This window comes from Citrus sinensis, chromosome 1 (assembly GCF_022201045.2).
Source record: "Citrus sinensis cultivar Valencia sweet orange chromosome 1, DVS_A1.0, whole genome shotgun sequence".
Classification (NCBI taxonomy): Eukaryota; Viridiplantae; Streptophyta; class Magnoliopsida; order Sapindales; family Rutaceae; genus Citrus; species Citrus sinensis.
The window spans coordinates 10,712,487-10,733,593 of NC_068556.1; the positions used below are offsets into that span (position 1 = coordinate 10,712,487).

The 21,107-nt window shown below is 34.1% G+C and overlaps 1 protein-coding gene and 1 non-coding gene across 3 annotated transcripts; one reads left to right on the plus strand and one right to left on the minus strand.

The window, feature by feature from the left end:
• Positions 1 to 2,400: 2,400 nt before the first annotated feature.
• LOC102612460 (putative uncharacterized protein YDL057W) lies at positions 2,401 to 6,292 on the minus strand. Of its 2 annotated transcripts, none has more exons than XM_006475402.4 (8): positions 5,950 to 6,292; positions 5,685 to 5,800; positions 5,471 to 5,553; positions 5,060 to 5,181; positions 4,070 to 4,234; positions 3,563 to 3,656; positions 2,886 to 3,076; positions 2,401 to 2,762 (listed from the first exon to the last, which is right to left on the minus strand). In XM_006475402.4, exons 1-8 carry the CDS (start codon positions 6,119 to 6,121, stop codon positions 2,749 to 2,751), a joined length of 957 nt encoding a protein of 318 aa, XP_006475465.1. In that variant the 5' UTR covers positions 6,122 to 6,292; the 3' UTR covers positions 2,401 to 2,748. The 2 variants fall into 2 exon arrangements, with proteins under 2 accessions (XP_006475465.1, XP_006475464.1); XM_006475401.4 differs by having other exon boundaries at positions 5,685 to 5,803; positions 5,950 to 6,287.
• Positions 6,293 to 19,974: 13,682 nt separating this feature from the next.
• Positions 19,975 to 20,078, plus strand: LOC127898811 (small nucleolar RNA R71). The gene has a single exon (XR_008050614.1). It is a non-coding gene; the product is annotated as a small nucleolar RNA R71 (small nucleolar RNA).
• Positions 20,079 to 21,107: the final 1,029 nt, after the last annotated feature.

Below are 21,107 nucleotides of genomic sequence, written 5' to 3' on the forward strand. Positions count from 1 at the left end.
ATTTTGTAAGGAAAATGGGTTGCAAGGCTTTATTTGTTGCTGAATGTCCATCGCTTACTACTTTCAGCTTGGAGAAGAAGAGAATTGTTCCGAGGGGCTCAGTTGCTCAAGGTTTGTTGTCGAAAGTTTTGATTAAGAATGATCTTGGTTTGTCTACATTGTTTCACACTTCTGAGAAGTTGTTTCTAAAGAGGTTTGTGAACCATTACAAAGAGGAAGCTTCTCAGCTACTCAAGTTGTATGATGAAAAGTTGATGTTGGTAAAATATGCTCTTTAAAAGCATATGTGTTTATTTAATTGTAATAAATAATTTTTCTGATTAATAAAATAAATGAGGTATTTTATTCAAATATCTTAATTGAATTAATATTATTATTAAAGTCCATTTAATCATATTATATGTATTTATTTGATCATTATGTGGATTCACAGAAAACATAAATACAAGTTATCTTATGATTAAATAAATTTAGTTCACAATTGATAAATAAAGTTGAGCACTATAGACTGTAATGAATTCATTGAATGATTTATCTTAATCATGTATGAATTTGTTGATGTAATACGACTACATTAAACAAGATCACATATGAGATTTAATTAATCTTGAAATAATTGTCAGACTTATTAAATCTCATAGGCATTGATTTTACTGTAATCTTAATCTTGAGTTAGTTATGATTTCATGATTGTAATTGTTATTCCATTTGAATTACTAATGGGCACGACACACAATTGTGGTCAAGATTACCCGGTATCTTAGTGAGAGCATTTATGAGTATTGGAGTTATAGATTAACAATATAGAATTTGTACAACACATCTCTTGATGGGTTTTCGGCACTTAATCATAGAATTCTCTGGCCAGAGTGTGTCAACATATTTAGTATGTTGAAAATGATCATTGGAGAAAATCAGTAAGTATAAAGGAATAAGATGTAATTAAATCGATTAGACAGTTTAGATATTGATTTAATTAACGATGTGGTACAAAAGATTATGCAGTAAAGAAATTGATGTGGTTTAGGATGAATTATTATTCGAGCATACAATTATGGAAGTCAGTTCCAATCTTTTAGTGGAGTAGATTTGGAATTAAATAATTGGGATAGTTTAATTACAAGCCTAATTATTATAGCCACTATTGTATGTTCCCAAATGATCCTCAGGTTAGCTCATTTAATTGACTACGCCACTACTGGATTAATAGTAAGATAACTAGCTATTTGGGTTAAAAGCCTAAATATATTATTTAGTAGGAGGCTCCATGTAATGTACTTGTGTCTAAAGGGTCTTGTTTTATTTTACAAGGTATGCCTCTATGACAAGAAAGAAGTAACGTTACTTTTGGTTTATTATTTTTAATTTAAATCAAACTTGATTTAATAGAATTAAATAATATAAAAAATAGAGTCTAGGGTTTCCACTAGATAAATATATAAAAGGGCTTATTTTCTCCCAAAAGAAGCGCAGCAGCCACTATACAGATCAAAGAAAAAAAAATTTCTCTCTATTCTTGAGAAAAAAAAATTTCTCGTGTTAGTTGCTTTAGTGATGATAAAGACGTTCACACGTCAAGTGCAGATCAAGCTTGAGTCATAGCCTGAAAGATTATTTGGTAATGAATTGTGATATGACATGAGTGGTGGTGACGGATCGTGATCTAATAGGAGTGATGGTGTCGGATCGTGATCTGGGAGCCTAAATCACTTCAGCAGAAAAAGCCAAATCGGATTTTTAAGGTACGATTTCTAAATTATAAATTCTTATATATATTGTATGAGAGCAATCCTAAAAATTTTTATAAAAAAATTTAAAAACTGTTTTTTTTTCCAACAGTTGAATGTTTCAAGACGACAAATGGATTCTAAGCTTGTATTAGGATGACCTAACATTTAGTAAAAGTGCAGGAACTTGAAAGTGTATTCACCATCAATCAACTGTCGAATACAGTTAGCTTCTGCTGGATTTTTAGCCCTATGGTGATTCCTTTGTTTTGGAACCTGCTTTGCTTTAATGCTATGATTTCACTTTGCATATTTGATCAAGCTAGTTAGTACCTGCAATTCTGGGCAAAGGATAGAGATTACCGGCCATCAATTGCTTTTTGTCCTAGAGTTATTTGTACTTTTATATGTTAACAACGAACAATAGACTGTTATTTATTCAGAAGTATCACACAGGGCGTACATGTTTGTTACAACACAATTGATTCGGCATTCATTCTTCAGCTTGATCTCTGAAAGATCTAATAGAAATCCAGAAAATAGCGTAAAATCAAAATTGTGGCATACCCTGGGAGATCTAAATTTATGGCACAAAATAAAAAGTCACCTTTCTCCTTTAATACCCCATTTTGATGAGCAATACACCAAATCAAAAATAAATTGCCAGGAGTAATTCTTAGCAAAAATAAAATAAGCATCCTTTTTAATTTAATACCCAATGTTGACGAGCAATACACCAAATCTAAAATAAGTTGCCAGGAGTAATTCTTAGCAAAAATAAAATAGTCATCCTTTTTAATTTAATAGCCAATGTTGACGAGCAATGCAGCAAAATATGATCTAAATACACTAAAAATATGGTTTTATACGTTTGAAGCTTCTGATACAAGTCTAGGAAGATATTTTCAGCAAGTTTTTCAGATCTGCTTCAACTTGTAATATTTCCCTGGCCAGCTAAATCCAGGCGGTATAGCTTTATAATCTCCTATGAGGCAGTATAGCTTAAACATCTCTCACTATGCTACTGTTGGGTTCCTGTATCAAATTAAAAGTGTCCATTACTACTAAGGTCAATAAGCTTAATGCCACAAAAATCCAGCTATCAACATCTAATACAATTTCATATATATGGTTAGATGTAATGGGGATGAAAGACACCTGGGTGATCCTGCTTCAGAGATGCCTTTACAAAGTCCAGAACAACTGATACTAGTTCAGCTTGATGATTAGTGTATCCATGATTTGCTCCTTCTACAACATGCACTTTGTGGTTTGGTATGATCTTATCAAACTCATGTGCATCTTGAAGAGGAATAATTTTGTCAGAGGATCCGTGGATTGTGAGGACGCTGTATTACAGAAATTGCTCATTCATCAGTTACAAATGCCACATAGTATCACTGAGCATACATAAATTTATTCATAATTGTTGAACTGCTGAAGTTTCACACATATGAATAGGCAGGATGGAAAAAAATAATCATATCAGATAAAGGAAACCAATATAAACAATGGCTTTATACCAATAGGTGCTTTCAATGGTATCCGAAAGTTATGCAACAGACAGCAGGAAACAGTCAAATAATTGATTGTTTTGTCTTTAAATCAGAGAATTTTGAGAGTACCAATGTGAACCTAGGTATGAACCACTCATCGTTTCTATCACATTCTTTATAGATATATCTTGTTAAGTTTGTAGCATTTAGCTCGAAGTCACAAAACAGTTAACAATGAACATCTTGCAGTACCTGTTTCTCTACCAAATAAAATACTATTCTCAAGCAAAAATACATAACTAGAAAAACAGTCAACCAGATAAAATTTGTTCTTTTCACCTGCATTCCTTGTCAATCTGAAGACAAGCATCATGCATGTTTGTATTTAGGCGATCCATCAAACTTTCCTCAGTAACACGATATTCAACATCTCCTGCAAAATTCATGTATTAATCAAGTATCCAAAAAATCATCAATGTCAATCCTTCATGTGAAAGGAAACAATGACAACAAACCATGCATACAATGATGGACAGAGCTTGGTGCATCCCGGCTCCATCATTGATGATGGCATTATCCTCTATTGTAGATTCTCAAAAGGAACTAACTCAAAGGAAAGGAAATTCGAGAAATGCAGGACTTCCCTATTATTGTAATCAATTTATTCAAAGGTACCTCTTTTTTATCTTTTTATTTTTTTTATTATTTTTTTTTTAAGATAGTAAATTAAAACAAGTACCAAAATAAAAAGATAATGTAGATGGTCAATTTATCCAGTCATCATCGGCCAAACAAATACTCTAGCTAAATAATATACAACTACATTGGAAAGAAAATCATTTTTACCTGTTTTATTTTTAACATCAATAAATCCATCTTGCATGATTTTTTCCATATAGTCTTTCCCCAAGCGATCTTCAATGCCCCCCTTCAGATCATAACGACCAGAAACATTGACAAAAGTACCGATATCATTATACTTAGAGGCATATAGAAGCACAACACTACCTCCTGCAATTACATGAATCAGCAATTGACTTAGAGCAAAAAAACATTATATTATCTTATCCATATAACAGGTAGGATGATAAGAAAATAGAGTTATACATAATGAAATATGCCATACATAATGAAATATGCCGAAACAACAAATGAGTCGATGCTCATACTTGTGAGATACTTATAAATGGTTCAACAGTTTTTGGTTTAATGACTTCCCCAACCTCATGGCAGATCTTATAGCACATCAATATCCATCAGCTGGAACTCAATAAAACCAAGTTCCAGTAATTTGAAGTTACTACAAGTTCAAAGTGGACTCTAATGCTAACTAACAAAAGTTCTGCAAAAGACCATACAGTTTTCTTGAATTATCCATATTATCTTATCCATATAACAGGTAGGATGATAAGAAAATAGAGTTATACATAATGAAATATGCCGAAACAACAAATGAGTCGGTGCTTATACTTGTGAGATACTTATAAATGGTTCAACAGTTTTTGGTTTAATGACTTCCCCAACCTCATGGCAGATCTTAGCACATCAATATCCATCAGCTGGAACTCAATAAAACCAAGTTCCAGTAATTTGAAGTTACTACAAGTTCAAAGTGGACTCTAATGCTAACTAACAAAAGTTCTGCAAAAGACCATACAGTTTTCTAGAATTAGCTTATAGTCTGGAATATGACTGTAGATACCAAATATTGTTTCTGCTCGATTAACTCTCATTAAGAAATCTGACGTAAGTTTTACCATTTACACAACTTTTTTTCTACTATATCTAATCTTGTAAGCTTTCATGGCATTCAATGCTTAGAATAATCTAACACACCTTTGCTATGCCCCAGAATTGCACCTACTGCACGGTTTGCACCACAGAAGTATTGGACTACAGCACGTAAATCATCAGCCTCTCTCCAATAGTTACCATACTGAAATGAACCTTCACTTTCCCTGGAAAGCATAGCATTGGAAATAAAACAGAGTGACCCATGTATATAATCACCAAGACTGACATTGTTCAAAACAAAGTTGCAACAAACATAAGATGGGGAAATGTGGAATTCTAAATTATCATCAAACTATCAAGAGAAAGTAAAAACCAAACAGCCACTTTCAGGAATGATGAAACCATCTAATAGAGTATGAATCGGAAACGCATAAATGCTGCATTTTGGCGTCCCATATACATTGATAGGCATTAAAGGATTTATTCGCATCTCCCATGAAATGCATGACCTACCCATTTCCAGCAAAGTCAAAGCGGAAGGCGCTAATTCCCTCATTTTGTAATGCAACAGCAAGATTCACCATACTCGGATCATCCTGCGAGGCAAAAGAGATAAGCACTAAAACTTTAGCCGCATACTAAATAAAAGAGCAAAATAGTCATGTTATCTGCTGTAAAGTTTTGACTCGGATATAATTTAGTTATCTATAACAGTTAATTACCAAACCTTGGTTGATCGAAAACCATGGCACAACACCACAATTTCAGAAGATTCAGCATCATGTAATACACCCACAAGCCTTTCGCCATATTTGTTCGGGATAACAAGTTCTTGCTGCTTAACTGCTGAAAACCCAAAAAAAAAAAAAAAAAAAAAATCAGAAGACTATTACCGCATAAAATTAAAAATTAAAAACAAGAATGATAATCTCGAATGAAACCACAAACTATTAAATTAAATTATTTCAACAGATAGACAAACAATGTGTCACCTAAATTCTGGGGAGAGACAGACTGAGACATCTTCAAGGATCTTCTGAAACTGCGACTGCGATTGGTTGATGAAACGATGCGTACCTGGCAAAGAAAGATTGGTGAAGGTGGCTTCTTGAAATTTAAGCAACTTGTGGAAGCTGGATGATAATTAAACACTAGCACTCCCATTTATATAACCCTGAGTCTGAAACTCCGGCTATCTTGTGTGCGCCCTGCGCCTGTGACCCTGCTTTCCCACATGGTAAAATGGGGGTCCAGGTTTACCCTTATCGGATCCTGGTTTTGGACTGACCGCACCCGGAGAGTTGTTTATTTTGTACCCGAACTCTTTGAACCCGAGTATTTTACTTTGCTGATTCAAATCTGTTATTCGGACGTACATATTTTTTCAAATGTCAAAGTTTCAAAAAAAAAAATATAAATATATGTCTATTGTGAAATTAATTGGGAAGTATCCAAACTATAAATGGTAAGAAGTTAACGGATCAGAATGATACTAGTTAAGAAAATGGTGACAAAGCTTTGTGAAAGCTTTGATTGCTTCAAAGTTTCATTTCTCAATCTCTTAATTATGTTTGATTACAAATAGGGATGGCTATTTATAATCAAGCATATCACCTTGTGATTTAATTAGTTTAATGCACAATTCATAATATATTTTAACAGGTGAGATTGATATATTATAAGTCAAGAATTACTTTTATCAAGAAATGAATAAACATATCTCATAGCCAACAATTTTATCAATTAAATTGTAGGCCTGGTGGTGCCAATAAAAGTGTGATGGCAGTTTTTCTTTTTCTTTTTTTCTTTTTTTCTTTTTTTCTTTTTTTCTTTTTTTCTTTTTCTTTTTTTTTTTCTTCTTCTTTTTTTTTTTATTCTTCTTTCTTCCTTTTTGAAACGGCCAAATGCAATGATTTGTGCGATGTTAATGTGAGTGCCGCTGGTTATGGACCCTGTCGCAGCAGCGACTGCTTAGGCTCTATAATTTCAATTTGTGTAGGTGTGACTTTTATAATAGTTGAATTCTAATTTGAATTCATAAAATTATTATTCCAGCTTGCATTACACTTTTTTATTGTTATTTATTTACTTGAATGGTTGTGGCTTTTACACTTAGTTGTTCTAAATTATTATTTGTAACTGAAAAAAAAGGCATAAAACAATGATTTATCCGGATACAAGTTTGGAATTTGTTGATTAGTCTTCTACTATGTTTTCTTCCCGAAATCAAAGTGGGTAACAATCAAAATGAGATAGAATCATAATATACTCAAATTGGAATGAAGAGTGAGAATTAGTTGTCCATTTGAGCTGTAAAAATCAGAATTCGAACGAGCTGTATTCTTATTAATGTCTTTATTAAAATGCCCTTAGTTAAAATTATGTAATTATTTATTAACAAAATAAATAGTAAATATTTTTACTATAAATATTATTATCGTTATTTTAATAATATAATATAATATTATTATAATAATTATTACTGCTACTCTAATTATAATAGTAATAGTAATATTATAACTATTTTATTTATTATAATAATTATAATTAATAATATTAACAATATTAACAACATTAATAATGATAATAAAATTATTATTATTATTATTACTATTATTACAAATGTAATTATTATAATAATAGTTATTATTGTCTATATTATTATTATTATTATTATTATTATAGTTATTAATATTGTTTTAATTATAAACATAATAATAATAATTATTATTTATTATTTAAATGGGGAAAATAAATATTTAAATGTCAATTCTTTCTCTGTTCTCATTCTCCCATTTTCATTCCACCTCTCCAATCCCATATCTCATTTCTCAAATTTGTGTACTCCACCCAAAATTTATTCTCATTCCCCTCTCTAATCCAAGCGAAGAAGCAAACATACCGTTAAGTCTTTAACTTACTCTGTACCAGATTTGTTTTAGTAGAGTGTGCTTGTGTCCAGGTTTCTCTTTTGTTTCTCTTTGTTGCCCTTTTCGCTTGGACAAGAAGAAAATAAACAACAAAGTCTACAAGTGCTTGAAAACACCTATCGAAGATATGTCCCAGAGGCATGGGTGAGTGATTTTCAAACAATTTAATTTGATTGGCTACCTCAACTCAAATCTTGGGAAAGATTAGTGGTTAGAAAATAAATTATAGGCTTTGCCATCCGTTACCTATTTTTTCTTTTAAATATAAAAAAAATTTCTTTTACATTATTTCTTTAAATATCGGTTCATTGAATTGTAGAGTGAAAGGTTTTGGTGTTAGACACGTTTTCAATACGTGTATAATATGGCCATCTAATTTATTTTAATTATTAGTTTTCTAATTTAAATTGATATTTATCTTTATTTAGTTTAATTTTAAAACGTTGGTTTTGGTTTAAAATTTGAATAAAGATAAAACAACTCTCCCTAATATCTCTCATACATGTTACGGGTGGTTTACTAAAATCAAGGGGATAACGGCTCATCACTTCCTCTTTTATTTAAACATGTCTTCTTGATGGGAGATGACTTACAGTCAAGATTTTTCAAAAAATATTCAGGGTCCCTGGTCTAACAACAGAGCCTGTGTATATTATCTACTCTTAGGAATTAAGTGTTGGATAGACTAGTAAATTCTGAGTACGAAGCATTGCTTGTATTCGTTGGTTTTGTTTGCATTCCAGAAGAAAGGTTGTGTACAATTGAATCTGATAACTATGGCAAGAGGTAAGCTTTCTAACTTGCGCATGATGAATATAGTCTTTTAGTTGGTATCAGAGCCAGGTTATGATCCTGGGACATGTCTTAACACCAATATTACCATGCATAGTCATAAGGTTAAAATCAAAAGTGGGGTTTAAATGAAGTTTAAACATACCATCATCTAAGATTTCATCACCAACAATAACAGAATTTTTTAACAAGTGAAAAGTTGTCCCAAGAAAATTAAAACCAAAACCAAAAGGTAAAAGTCTTGAAACTAAAACAAGGTTTCTAGAAAAGGATGGAATGTAAAAGGTTCTATCAAGGTCTAGAACAATTATTCTTAAGTTTTAATTGGTATCAGAGTCATGCTTCTAGTCTAGTTATTGATTCTTATAAGTTAGAATTTGAGTAATTTAAAGCATGATTGATTATTATATGAATAATTGTTTCTCATGCGTGATATAACATATTGAATATGAGTGTGTGATATTCTATGATATATATATAGTTTAAGGATAGCCTAAAAATTTCCGTTGTATTTTCATATGGAATGCAGGAATGGAATTATGCAATAATGGTTATTCGAGACTTGTCTGTATAATTGATATAAGTATAAGTAATTAATTAATTCGTTTGACTTTAGCATGTCATTATATAAATTCAATTAATTCAATTGTCTACATTCGCTTTTCGGTTAATGACGATAATGACATGTTGGTTGTCTTATATATGTAGATTTACTAAATTAAGTTTTAGTGACATTATAATATGTAAATAAATGCATGCATGATTGAATATAATATATTTGTTGTGTTCTTGGATTGCATTAATAATGATAAAGGACACCTGTATTTGTTTAACTAGCATAATAATAAGATTGGAAATCTGATGCATGACAAATGTCATATTTCCATGTTATTGGTTATGTGGAGAATTATTCGGTGTCTTAAAATTATATTCGGTAACCTTGGCATGTACTTTGATGATATAAATCCACGGAAAGTGATAATACTAGTTTCTGTTTTGTGAAATTATCACCTCTGTAAGTTCTGGATTATAAGGAATTTATTGTATGTTATTCACATGCCTGAATTATTTACCGTGTGCATGTTGTTTGCATACTGAAATAAATTTGATGTCATTTATAAAGTTGTTACAATTGATTAATTGAGAGATAGCCACAGCACTCTAAATTAAGAAAATTTTAGTCACATAAATTCTTAATGACATTGTTGTGCAAATTTTAATGTACTCGCAAGCGCACGAATCTATTGTAGTATAGACTAATGGTGACAAGTGTCGATCCCACGAGGAGGTGGATTTTAATTGTGTAGAATTAATTTTGTAAATGGGTGATTGGATTTGTGGTGGAAATGATTTGGGATATGCTAAAACTTAAATTAAAATGGCGAGAATAAATTTTAAAATTGGAATTGAAATGACGAGAATAAATTGAAGAGAATTCTATTAAAATGACGTACTTGGGTATCTGGATCCGTATCAACATGCATCATGGGCTAAATAATCCTTATTAATGCCAATTAAATCATGAGGGGGGAATCCACACCTCATGAACCACGCTCTAATCAATATGGTGCTAAGGGCTTATCGTGCCAAATAATAATAACCTTATACTAGAGAGCCGGTGTAACCAAGGCGGTATCTAGACAAGACTATTATTATTTGTCGACGAGAAGTCAAAACATCCACAAAAATTAGAGGGGAAGAGAAAATAAATTTACCAAATTAAGCCCATGACACATGTTGAGACTTCACCTTCAACCCAAGCTTGAAAGAAAATTAGCCACTCATAATTGAACTAGGGGCAAAATGAGAATTTATTAAAATACGAAGAAAATACAAGATGGAGAAGGAATTACAGAAAATGAATCTCAAAAATGGATTCAGAGATATCAAATTAGGGGGGAGAGGCCCCCTTTTTATAGATACATGGAGTAAATCATGGCCATCGGATTCAAAACAGTTTGGACGCTCAGGATTGCGCCACGTCATCAGTCAACAATCCACGGTTTGACCCGACTTTGAACAGTAACGCGGTTTGACCCGGATGAACAGTAACGCGATTTGGTTGAAAATAATCCTGTGTGATGCATGCACCGTACGCGAGATTTTTCGTCCACTGATATGCTGCCACGTCACCATCAACAGTACATAAGAATTTTAGTCCAACAGGATCGTGACACCTCATCAGTCAATGCCACGTCATCGGTCCGTCTATGTGAACAGTGTCGTGAACAGTAACGTATACAGTACCGTACACGTGAATAGTACCGTACATGTGAACAGTGCCATTTTTCCTTTTATGCTCCTCCTAAGGTTTTCGACCGTCCTGAGTTCAAAAGTGATGTCCGTTTTGTCATCTGATTTCTCGTTTATTGTGAAATGACTATGATGCCCCTAAAATACATAAAATACTTAATTAAAATAAAACACATGTAATTAAATCACAAGAAGGTTAAATACATAAAAGTAAGGGTTGTTAGTAAGACTTGAAATGTAAAATGACGGTTTTCTCCTTTATAAATATGCATTTTCTAACACTCAACACACCCCCCAACCAGCTTATTGCTAGTCCCTAGCAAATGAAGCAAAAATAAAATTCAAATTCAAAATGATTTTTTTTTTAATTTAGAAACAATCGTGTTTATTTAATCAGATCAATGATAGCAATCAAATAAAAGTATAAGCATTATCTCCAGTCTAAAGTAACATCACACCCACATCAACCATCCACATGAATCAGCCCAGTAGACTTTGTTATAGCTACTTTCAAGAATGACATGTCAAACCCCAAAATCTCACTGAAAGTAGTGACACTCTCACAAAGAAATTAAACCCAATAAAAATAGTCACTCCAATGAATGGTAATTGAGAGAAAATAATGAAGAAGTGCTATCATATGCTCTCACCAAGATGAAATAAATATGCCCTCAGCTTAAAAATAATACGATCTCAAGTCAAATAAAAACTGTTAGTCAACCCAATTTATTTATTTATTTTTTTTATATGCACCACTACATCTTTTTAGCCCATATAACTAGCTTCTACTTCAGATTATAGTTCCCTAAAATCAGGAAGGACTTTTATTAGGATGTAACGTAGGTTAGGGACATGGTTAACAAAGAAAGGAAATAAGGAAAACAAAGTGTATGTTTGAGAAAAATGCAGAGAATTTTTTTTTTTTTTTGGAAGTTGCAAGGTGGATTTCATCTATTATTGCTATTTTTATTCTTTTGAAACAACAACTTTTGTTTTGTTGTTTGTTTTTTTTTTTGCTTTTTTTTTTTGGGTATAACTTCACTGAACAACATAATTATTTACATTTTCTCAAACATAAATAGGTGACGGAACTTATAAGATATCGGGTAATACTCCAAATCGGAGTGGGTCAAGATGATAAGTTGACAAAAAAAAAAGTTTTTTTTTTTAAAGGCTCAAAAGGGTTAACTATGGATATTTAATAAAAGGGATGGCTAGAAAGGCTCAAACGGATCAAAGATGGCCTTTCCATCGTCTTTTAGGGCTCTAAATAACCTTCCATATCTACTAGTTAGATGGGCCTCCAAATGTAGCAACACATTTTTTTTTCTTTTTTTTATTTTTATTAAGGGTTAACTCAAAAGAAATCTAGAGATCGTGTATACAATAATAAATTGTTAAGCTGTATAAAGAATGGGCAACAGGGTTACTCTCCAAGAAAAATGATAGGCTCAAAAACTCACTTGGTACTTATTATGACATGTTCATTCCTTCAAGCAACTCATATATGTCTCCGACATCAACATGTAGAGTAGCAAACATAATGTAACATCACTTAAGACAAAAGATAATACAAATACTAAAATTTAAAATTAATCATGTCACCCAATGTTAAAACAAATCACACAAATTTTTTTTTTAAAACAACATTCTACCCCCCAACCTATTCTAAACATAAAAGGAAAATATACATGCAGAAATGTGAAAATGATGTAGAAAAACTAATTAGAAAAGTTACACTTAAAATGATAAAAAAAGAAAATGGTTTTTTTATTTTTTTATTTTTTATTTTTACTAAGAAGATGCGTTTCTAGAGGCACTACACTCCATATTCAGCCATCTTCGACTCAAAAGTTGGAAAATGTATATTCATAGAGGAGAAATTAAAAAGAAAAAAAATAAACATCAAAACATAATAAAGAAAAGGAAAATGTCTGATTTTTTTTTAAAAAAATTTTTTTTGTTTTTTTTAACAATGAAGATGCGTTTCTAGAGTCACTACACTCCATATTCAGCCATCTTCAACACAAAATGTTAGCAACAGTTAGTTTCTACAATAAAAAATTAGTAAAAACTTAACCAAGATTCCACAATTGTCGACTATTCCCTCCCCCCAACCAAAACGAAACATTGTCCTCAATGTTTTAAAGGAAAGAAGTAGAGTTCAGAAGACATCACCCGGGTAGTGCAACACAGAAGAAAATATTTACAGGCGGAGAGTTAAATCTAATTTGTACTTCTTACTGCTGCTACTGTTACCATAATTATTTGGACGCTCCAACACAAAGGTCCAGGGGTCTGGCTCCGGTCTATAAGCTTGTAACAGATCCAGTAGCTCATTAGTAGTGTGAGCACAAATAAAGAGTTTTTTCACATTAGCAGGAATGAAATAGTTTTTTATTGCATGGTTAAGAAATACGATAAAGCCATCATAAAAGTTATTGACATTTAACAAACCGATGGGTTTCTGGTGGATGTGCAGATGGGCCCAAGATGCTAGTGTGATAAGTGCCTCTAGTGTTACAAGATCTCCTGGAAGGAAAATAAAAGCATCAGCATGATTAAGCATTGCAGTTATTCTTTCTTGCATACCTGAGATGACTAACTCTTCTCCAGTTGATGAGTTAGACGAACTGCCCAATGGTTTTAGGACTCTTGGGATGATGCCTAACACTTGACTTCCTCTGATAAAAGCTGCTTCTGAAACCATTTTTGTTAACCCTCGGTTACCTCCTCCATACACCAAGTGTAATTTTCTCGCTGGTATGCTTCGACCAAGATCTATGGCTGCCTCAACGAACTCTTTATGTTTGCCATATGTAAATCCAGAAAGCACACAAATGTTCTTGAATTGTCTATTGGGAGTAGCTGACATTGTGATACTTCTCAAAAATAATTTGTGAGTGCTTGACAAAAAAGAAATCACATTTAAGAGTCTCGGTGATAGTGGGTCATGGTTGTGTATGAGGTAATATGTCAGTGTCAAATAACGCGTAAAGCACGTGGCTCGCAAGTCAAAAAGAAAACAGTAAAAAGGAAAAAGCAAACAGTAATAAAATTATTAAAGACAATAATGCAAACAATAAGACAATAGTGAAATAAAATAACAATAAAGTAAAAGGATATTTACAGGTAGTTGCGACTGTGGCTCACATCTTCCTCTGGTTTTACGTCCAGAAACGGCTTGAACGCCCTCTATGGGTCGAGGATAGGCTTCCTATCCAGTTTTCTTATAAACTGGCAAACAGGGTCGTTTATAGTCAGATTCCCGAGACTATATCGTGCATGCTCTTTCTGGAATAATGGCCATAACTGGAGAATCGCTCCTTGCACATATCCACTGGGATGCGTTTCAAGAGACAAAAGGATATCATCCAATGACTCCTTATTCAAGCCATCCCTAATGAATTGAATCTTATCTTCCCTGTTATCAGACACCATTCCTAAAGAACATGGGCTTTTATTGCAACTCATTCTGGCACACTTATGACAAGCAACAGAAATTCTTCGAGCTCGTCGTTTTCTTGCATAATTTCCTTTACCACAACCAGGCATGTATGCAATAAATTTTGGAGGTAACTCACCTGCCGATCGTACTTTAGCCTCGATTAACCAACGGATGTTAGCAGGTATGTTATTCCTCATGAGTAATCGCATGCGTTCGGACCAAGCTTTATAAATCGTAAGGAGGGCATTCTGAGGAAGTGAAGGGAATCGCTTGTGAAGCTTCGCTAGAATCTTGTTTCTGTCCATACCTTCGCCTCAGAATATTAGTTATTATGGGAAACTGAAGTAACCGACTTGATTGTCACGGAGTACCGTTATCCGCCACTTCACCGGGGTAACAAACTAAAGCACACAAATAGAAAAATAAATTAAAACACACAATTAAAATCGTCCTCTTTTTGAATTTACCTCAAGCTCCAACTGGATGTCGTAAACACTTCTCTCAATGTCTCTGAGTTGGCGTTCTAAACCCTCAACATAGGCTACTAACTCTGGTGGTTGAAGAGCCCAAATGCGTTGTGTTTTACAAAATTGAATCTGCCTTTTGAGATGAGTTTTGACACGTTGAAGTGGTTTAAGAATGTTCAGGAGGAACGGTCTAAGTATGAGACTCATGATTAAAAATGATAAGAGAAAACTTAATGGTAAAATAAACACACTTATGCAAAAACAATTTCAATTAGCAAAAGAATAATAATAAAAAGAAAGAAAGAAAAATCAAATCAACGAAAACAAAAAAAAATCAATTCAAATTTGGTGGGTCACTCAAATTTATTTCGGTGTCTTCGTCATGTGGTTGGTACTCTAGATATGGCTTTAATCTTTGACCATTAACTTTAAACGTGACACTGTTCTTTGGGTCCTTAATTTCAATTGCCCCATGTGGAAAAATAGTATGAATAATAAAGGGACCAGACCAACGAGAGCGTAACTTACCTGGGAATAGGTGCAAGCGAGAATTGAATAAAAGCACTTTCTGACCTGGAGTGAATGATTTTCTCATAATTTGCTTATCATGGAAGACTTTCATTCGTTGCTTGTAAATCTTGGCATTTTCGTATGCATCATTGCGAATTTCTTCAAGTTCTGCCAGCTGTAATCTTCTTTCTGAGCTGGCTTGTTGCATGTCAAAGTTGAATTTCTTAATGGCCCAATACGCACGATGCTCGAGTTCCACAAGTAGGTGGCAAGCTTTTCCATACACTAGCCTGTAGGCATCATCAAGTATATGCCCATAAGGCATCATCAAGTCTTAATGACCAATCTTTTCTGTCCGGCCTCACCGTCTTTTCTAATATGTGCTTTATTTCTCGATTGGAGATCTCAACTTGGCCACTGGTTTGCGGATGATACGGGGTCGCCACTTTGTGTGTGATTGAATACTTTGTCAAAAGAGCTTTGAATGCTTTGTTACAAAAGTGGGCACCACCATCACTGATTATTGCTCAAGGGAATCCAAAGCGTGAGACAATATTGCTTTTCAAAAATCCTATCACCACCTTGTGATCATTGGTTCTACATGAAATTGGTTCTACCCATTTCGATACGTAGTCAACAGCAACCAATATGTATTGATGGCCAAAAGACGGGGGAAAGGGTCCCATGAAGTCGATACCCCATACATCAAAAATCTCAACCACTAAAATTGGATTTAGTGGCATCATATTCCTTCGCGTAATGCTCCCCATTCGTTGACACCTATCACATGAAGAACAGAAAGTGTAAGCATCTAGAAATATAATTGGCCAATAGAAACCACATTGTAAAACTTTAGTCGCTGTTTTCTTAGCGCTGAAATGGCCTCCACAAGCTTGTTCATGGCAGAATGAAAGGATATTCTGAATTTCACTTTCTGGGACGCATCGTCTAACAATTTGGTCTGCACAATACTTGAACAAATACAGGTCATCCCAAAAGAAATTCTTTATTTCTGCAAAGAATTTACCCTTGTCTTGCTTGGTCCAATGTTCTGAAAGTTTACCTGTAACAAGATAATTAACTATATCAGCATACCAAGGTAATACTTCCACATTCATTAATTGTTCATCTGGAAATGACTCATTCAATGGTAATGATTCTGTAATTGTGTCAAAATGGAGACGAGAGAGGTGGTCCGCCACAACATTCTCTGTGCCTTTCTTATCTTTGAATTCCAAGTCAAACTCCTGCAAAAGTAACACCCAACGAATTAGTCTGGCTTTTGCATCTTTCTTTGTGAGAAGATATTTAAGAGTAGCATGATCCGTGAATATAATTATTTTACAACCAATGAGATATGATCGAAATTTTTCTAATGCAAACACTACTGCTAGCATTTCTTTTTCAGTAGTTGAATAGTTCAACTGTGCATCATTCAATGTCATACTAGCATAGTAAATAACGTGGGGAATTCGATTAACTCTTTGTCCTAATACTGCTCCTACTGCATAATCAGATGCATCACACATGAGTTCAAATGGTAAGTTCCAGTTCGGGGGCTGAATAATGGGTGATGATGTCAACAAATGCTTTAATTTTTCAAACGCAACAAGACATGAATCATCAAAGACAAAAGGTACATCCTTAGCAAGTAGATTGCATAAGGGTCTAGAAACTTTGCTAAAATCTTTAATGAAACGTCTATAAAAACCAGCATGCCCAAGGAAAGATCTTACTTCTCAGACTGTTTTGGGTGAAGGAAGATTAGAAATGAGATCCACCTTGGCTTTGTCAACCTCAATACCTTTGCTCGAAATGATGTGACCGAGAACAATACCTTGTTTTACCATAAAATGGCATTTCTCCCAATTTAAGACCAAGTTCTTCTCGATACATCTCTGCAGAACTAGTGTTAGATGATGTAAACATTGATCAAACGAATCACCAAAGACAGAAAAGTCATCCATAAAGACTTCAAGGAATCGTTCAACAATATCAGAAAAAATGCTTAACATGCATCGTTGAAATGTAGCAGGTGTATTACATAATCCAAATGGCATTCTCCTATATGCAAATGTGCCAAAAGGGCAAGTGAAAGTGGTTTTCTCCTGATCTTTTGGTGCTATGGGGATCTGATTGTATCCTGAGTAACCATCTAGAAAGCAATAAAATTCATGACCTGCTAATCTATCAAGCATTTGATCAATAAATGGTAAAGGAAAATGGTCTTTACGTGTGACAGAATTCAACTTCCTATAATCAATGCATACACGTCATCCTGTAGTCACTCTAGTGGGTATCAATTCATTATCGGCATTGGTAACTACAGTGACTTCTGACTTTTTGGGGACAACTTGCACAGGACTGACCCATGAACTATCAGAAATGGGGTAAATGATATCTGCGTTTAATAGCTTAAGGACTTCTGTTCTAAGGACTTCTGTTCTAACAACTTCTTTCATGTTAGGATTTAACCGACGTTGCATCTCCCTAGTAGTTTTAGCATTTTCATCAAGGTGAATGTAATGCATGCAGTCTACTGGGTTTATACCTTTAATGTCTGCTATGGTCCATCCTAATGCCCCTTTGTGCTCTTTCAAAACATCCAACAACTTACCTTTTTGTTCGTCATTGAGGGATGATAAGATGATTACCGGTAGACTACTTTCTTCTCCCAAAAATGCATATTCCAATGTGTTGGGTAATGGTTTGAGTTCAAGTTTCGGTGGTGATTCTGATGATGGGATGAGTTTCTTCTCTGATGGTGCTAGTTGCTCAACTCTTGACTTCCATTTATTAGTGTTCATAGATGGTTCTGAGTCAAGTAGGGCGTTGACCTCATCGACCAATCTGTCAATATCAAAATCCAAACCAAAGTGAGTTAAATATGTTTGTAAAGGATCATCACTAAGGTTTGAAACAAAAGTATTATCAACTAATGCTTCTATTAAATCTACATCAACAATTCCATCATCTGCATTGTGAGGTTGTTTGGCAATGTTGAAGATGTTCAGCTCCATAGTCATGTTGCCGAAAGACAACTGCATATTTCCAGTCCTGCATTGAATGTGAGCATCCGCAGTTGCCAAGAAAGGTCGGCTTAGAATAATGGAGATGTGCTTCCTTGAATCCTGTATTGGTTGAGTGTCAATTACAATGAAATCAACAGGAAAATAAAACTTGTCTACCTGGATAAGCACGTCCTCCACAATACCACGAGGTATTTTCGTGGACCGATCTGCAAGCTGTAACACCACTGGAGTTGGGTGTAATTCTCCAAGTCCAAGTTTCACAAATACTGAATAAGGCAACAAATTTACACTAGCTCCTAAATCCAACAAAGCATTCTCAATTGTGTGGTTCCCTATGCTACATGAGATAGTGGGGGAGCCTAGATCTTTGCATTTTAAAGGAATTTTATGTTGGAGCATAGAACTAACGTTTTCTGTTAAAAATGTCTTCTTTTGAACATGCATATTTCTCTTTTTAGTACAAAGGTCTTTAAGAAACTTGGCATAAGATGGAACTTGTTTAATAACATCTAGCAAAGGGATGTTAACACTTACCTGTTTGAAGATTTCAAGAATCTCACCTGTGGATTTTCCCTTCTTTCCTTTCGCTAACCTCTGAGGAAATGGAGCTTTAGGAATATATTCTCGTGGGTTGGTTTCTTCTTTTTCCTCCGTTGGTGAGTCCTCAACATTCACAGGTACGATTTGATTTTCTTTTGTCACCGGCATCTCCACTTTGTTGTCGACTTCTTTTCCTTTTCGCAAGGTCATGACTGCTTTGACCTCTCCATGCTGTTGTGGTGAACTGGTACTTGCTTCATGTACTCCTTTAGGATTAGGCACTGGTTGACTTGGAAATTTGCCTTTCTCAACAGTCATTGCCAAGGTCTGAACTGAAGAAGCAAGTTGTCCCACCATCTTCTCGAGGCTTGAAACTGATTGAGCTTGTGAGTTGAAGCCTGCTCTCAACTCATTTCGTAGTCCATCAATGGTGCGGTTCTGTTGCTCAATCGTGGAGTGAGTAACATTCCTGAAATTCTGGAATGCATCCTCCCATGGTCTAGGTTGAGAGTGGTTCTGGTTCTGATTGTATGGTCTAAATGGTGGCTGAGAGGCTTGAGGATTTTGTGGAATTGGTAGAGCTAGAGTTGCTGGTCCATTCTGTTGGAATCCTTGAGACCATGAAAAATTGGGGTGGTCTCTCCATCCAGGGTTATATGTGTTGGAGTATGGGTTGTAGTTTGAAGGCTTTCTCATTACACCTATGGCATTGGCTTGATCTGGATATGAGTCAGGGTCATGTGGCTCTATTGATTTAGCAGTCGATAACGATGCTATTTGTCGAGAGAGACCTTCAATTATTGCTTTGACTTCTTTAATTTCTGAACTAGATTCGCCAATGTGAACCTCATTCACTCCCTTAATTCTTCTAGTATTCCTGAGTGATCGACTCCGTTGTTGGGAATTATTTGCTTGTCGCTGGAAGAATTCCCAAATCTCTGATGCACTTTTTGACATTAGCTCTCCTCCACTTGTTGCCATTAGTCATTCTTGCACATTCGGTAGTAATCCCTCCAAAAAGTATTGACATTGGTGCCATTTCTCGTACCCATGATGTGGACACTTCAAGAGTAGCCCATTGAATCGCTCCCATGTTTCGAAAAATTGCTCGTCCTCTCTCTGGGTAAACTTCGAGATTTCCCTGCGAATAGCATTGGTTTTATGCACTGGGAATTATTTATTCAAAAATTTAGTTACCATTTGTTTCCATGATGAAATGCTATTGGCAGGCAATGTATTAAGCCATGAACGAGCTCTATCCTTTAAAGAAAATGGGAATAATCTGAGTGTAACATCATCGTCTGAAAAATTTTCATATTTAAAAGTTTGACAAATGGCATGAAAATCATTCAGATGATTATATGGGTCCTCATTTTCTAAGCCATAGAATGTGGGGAGACAATTTAGCACACTAGGTTTTAGTTCAAAACTCCTAGCAGCTACATTTGGGTATCTTATACATGATGTGCTCAAATTAGCTAAGGGACTGAAATAATCCTTAAATGGCCTCTCCTGTGGTGCTTGTAAATCCATTTTATTTTTAACGTGTTTGTGTGTGCGAAGTGTTTTCTCAAGTTCAAGGTCTATAGGTTCAAGATTAGGTAATAATGACCTACGACCATACATGCAAAATAAATAAAATAAAAATAAAGATGGGAACAAAACAAATAAAAATAAAGAAAAGGGAGAAATTACGATACTAACCTTATTGCGCTATTACAAACTTTCTATAAAAATACAAAAACAAATACGTGAAATAAATTAACTAAAAAGAATTAGTAAGATAAACAAAAATTACAAAGAAAAAAAAATAACTTGAAAATTAAATTACAGAAATTTAAAGAAGAGAAAAAGAAAAGAAATTACTAACCTCTAAATGCGGATTCACTTTTTTTTAATAAAAAATACAATAAAACAAATAAAAGAGATTATTCACAAAAATTAATTCTATAAATTAAAATTACTTACCTCCCCGGCAACGGCGCCAAAAACTTGTTGTGCAAATTTTAATGTACTCGCAAGCGCACGAATCTATTGTAGTATAGACTAATGGTGACGAGTGTCGATCCCACGAGGAGGTGGATTTTAATTGTGTAGAATTAATTTTGTAAATGGGTGATTGGATTTGTGGTGGAAATGATTTGGGATATGCTAAAACTTAAATTAAAATGGCGAGAA

Bases quoted from the DNA above. Each gene is read 5' to 3' on its own strand.
- LOC102612460 (XM_006475401.4), bottom strand. From the start codon at position 6,121: ATGGGAGTGCTAGTGTTTAATTATCATCCAGCTTCCACAAGTTGCTTA. The intron at 5,182-5,470 runs GTAGGTCATGCA...TATGCTTTCCAG, and splicing joins TTTGACTTTGCTGGAAATGG to GGAAAGTGAAGGTTCATTTC. The intron at 3,657-4,069 runs GTAAAAATGATT...TGAATTTTGCAG, and splicing joins TGATGTTAAAAATAAAACAG to GAGATGTTGAATATCGTGTT.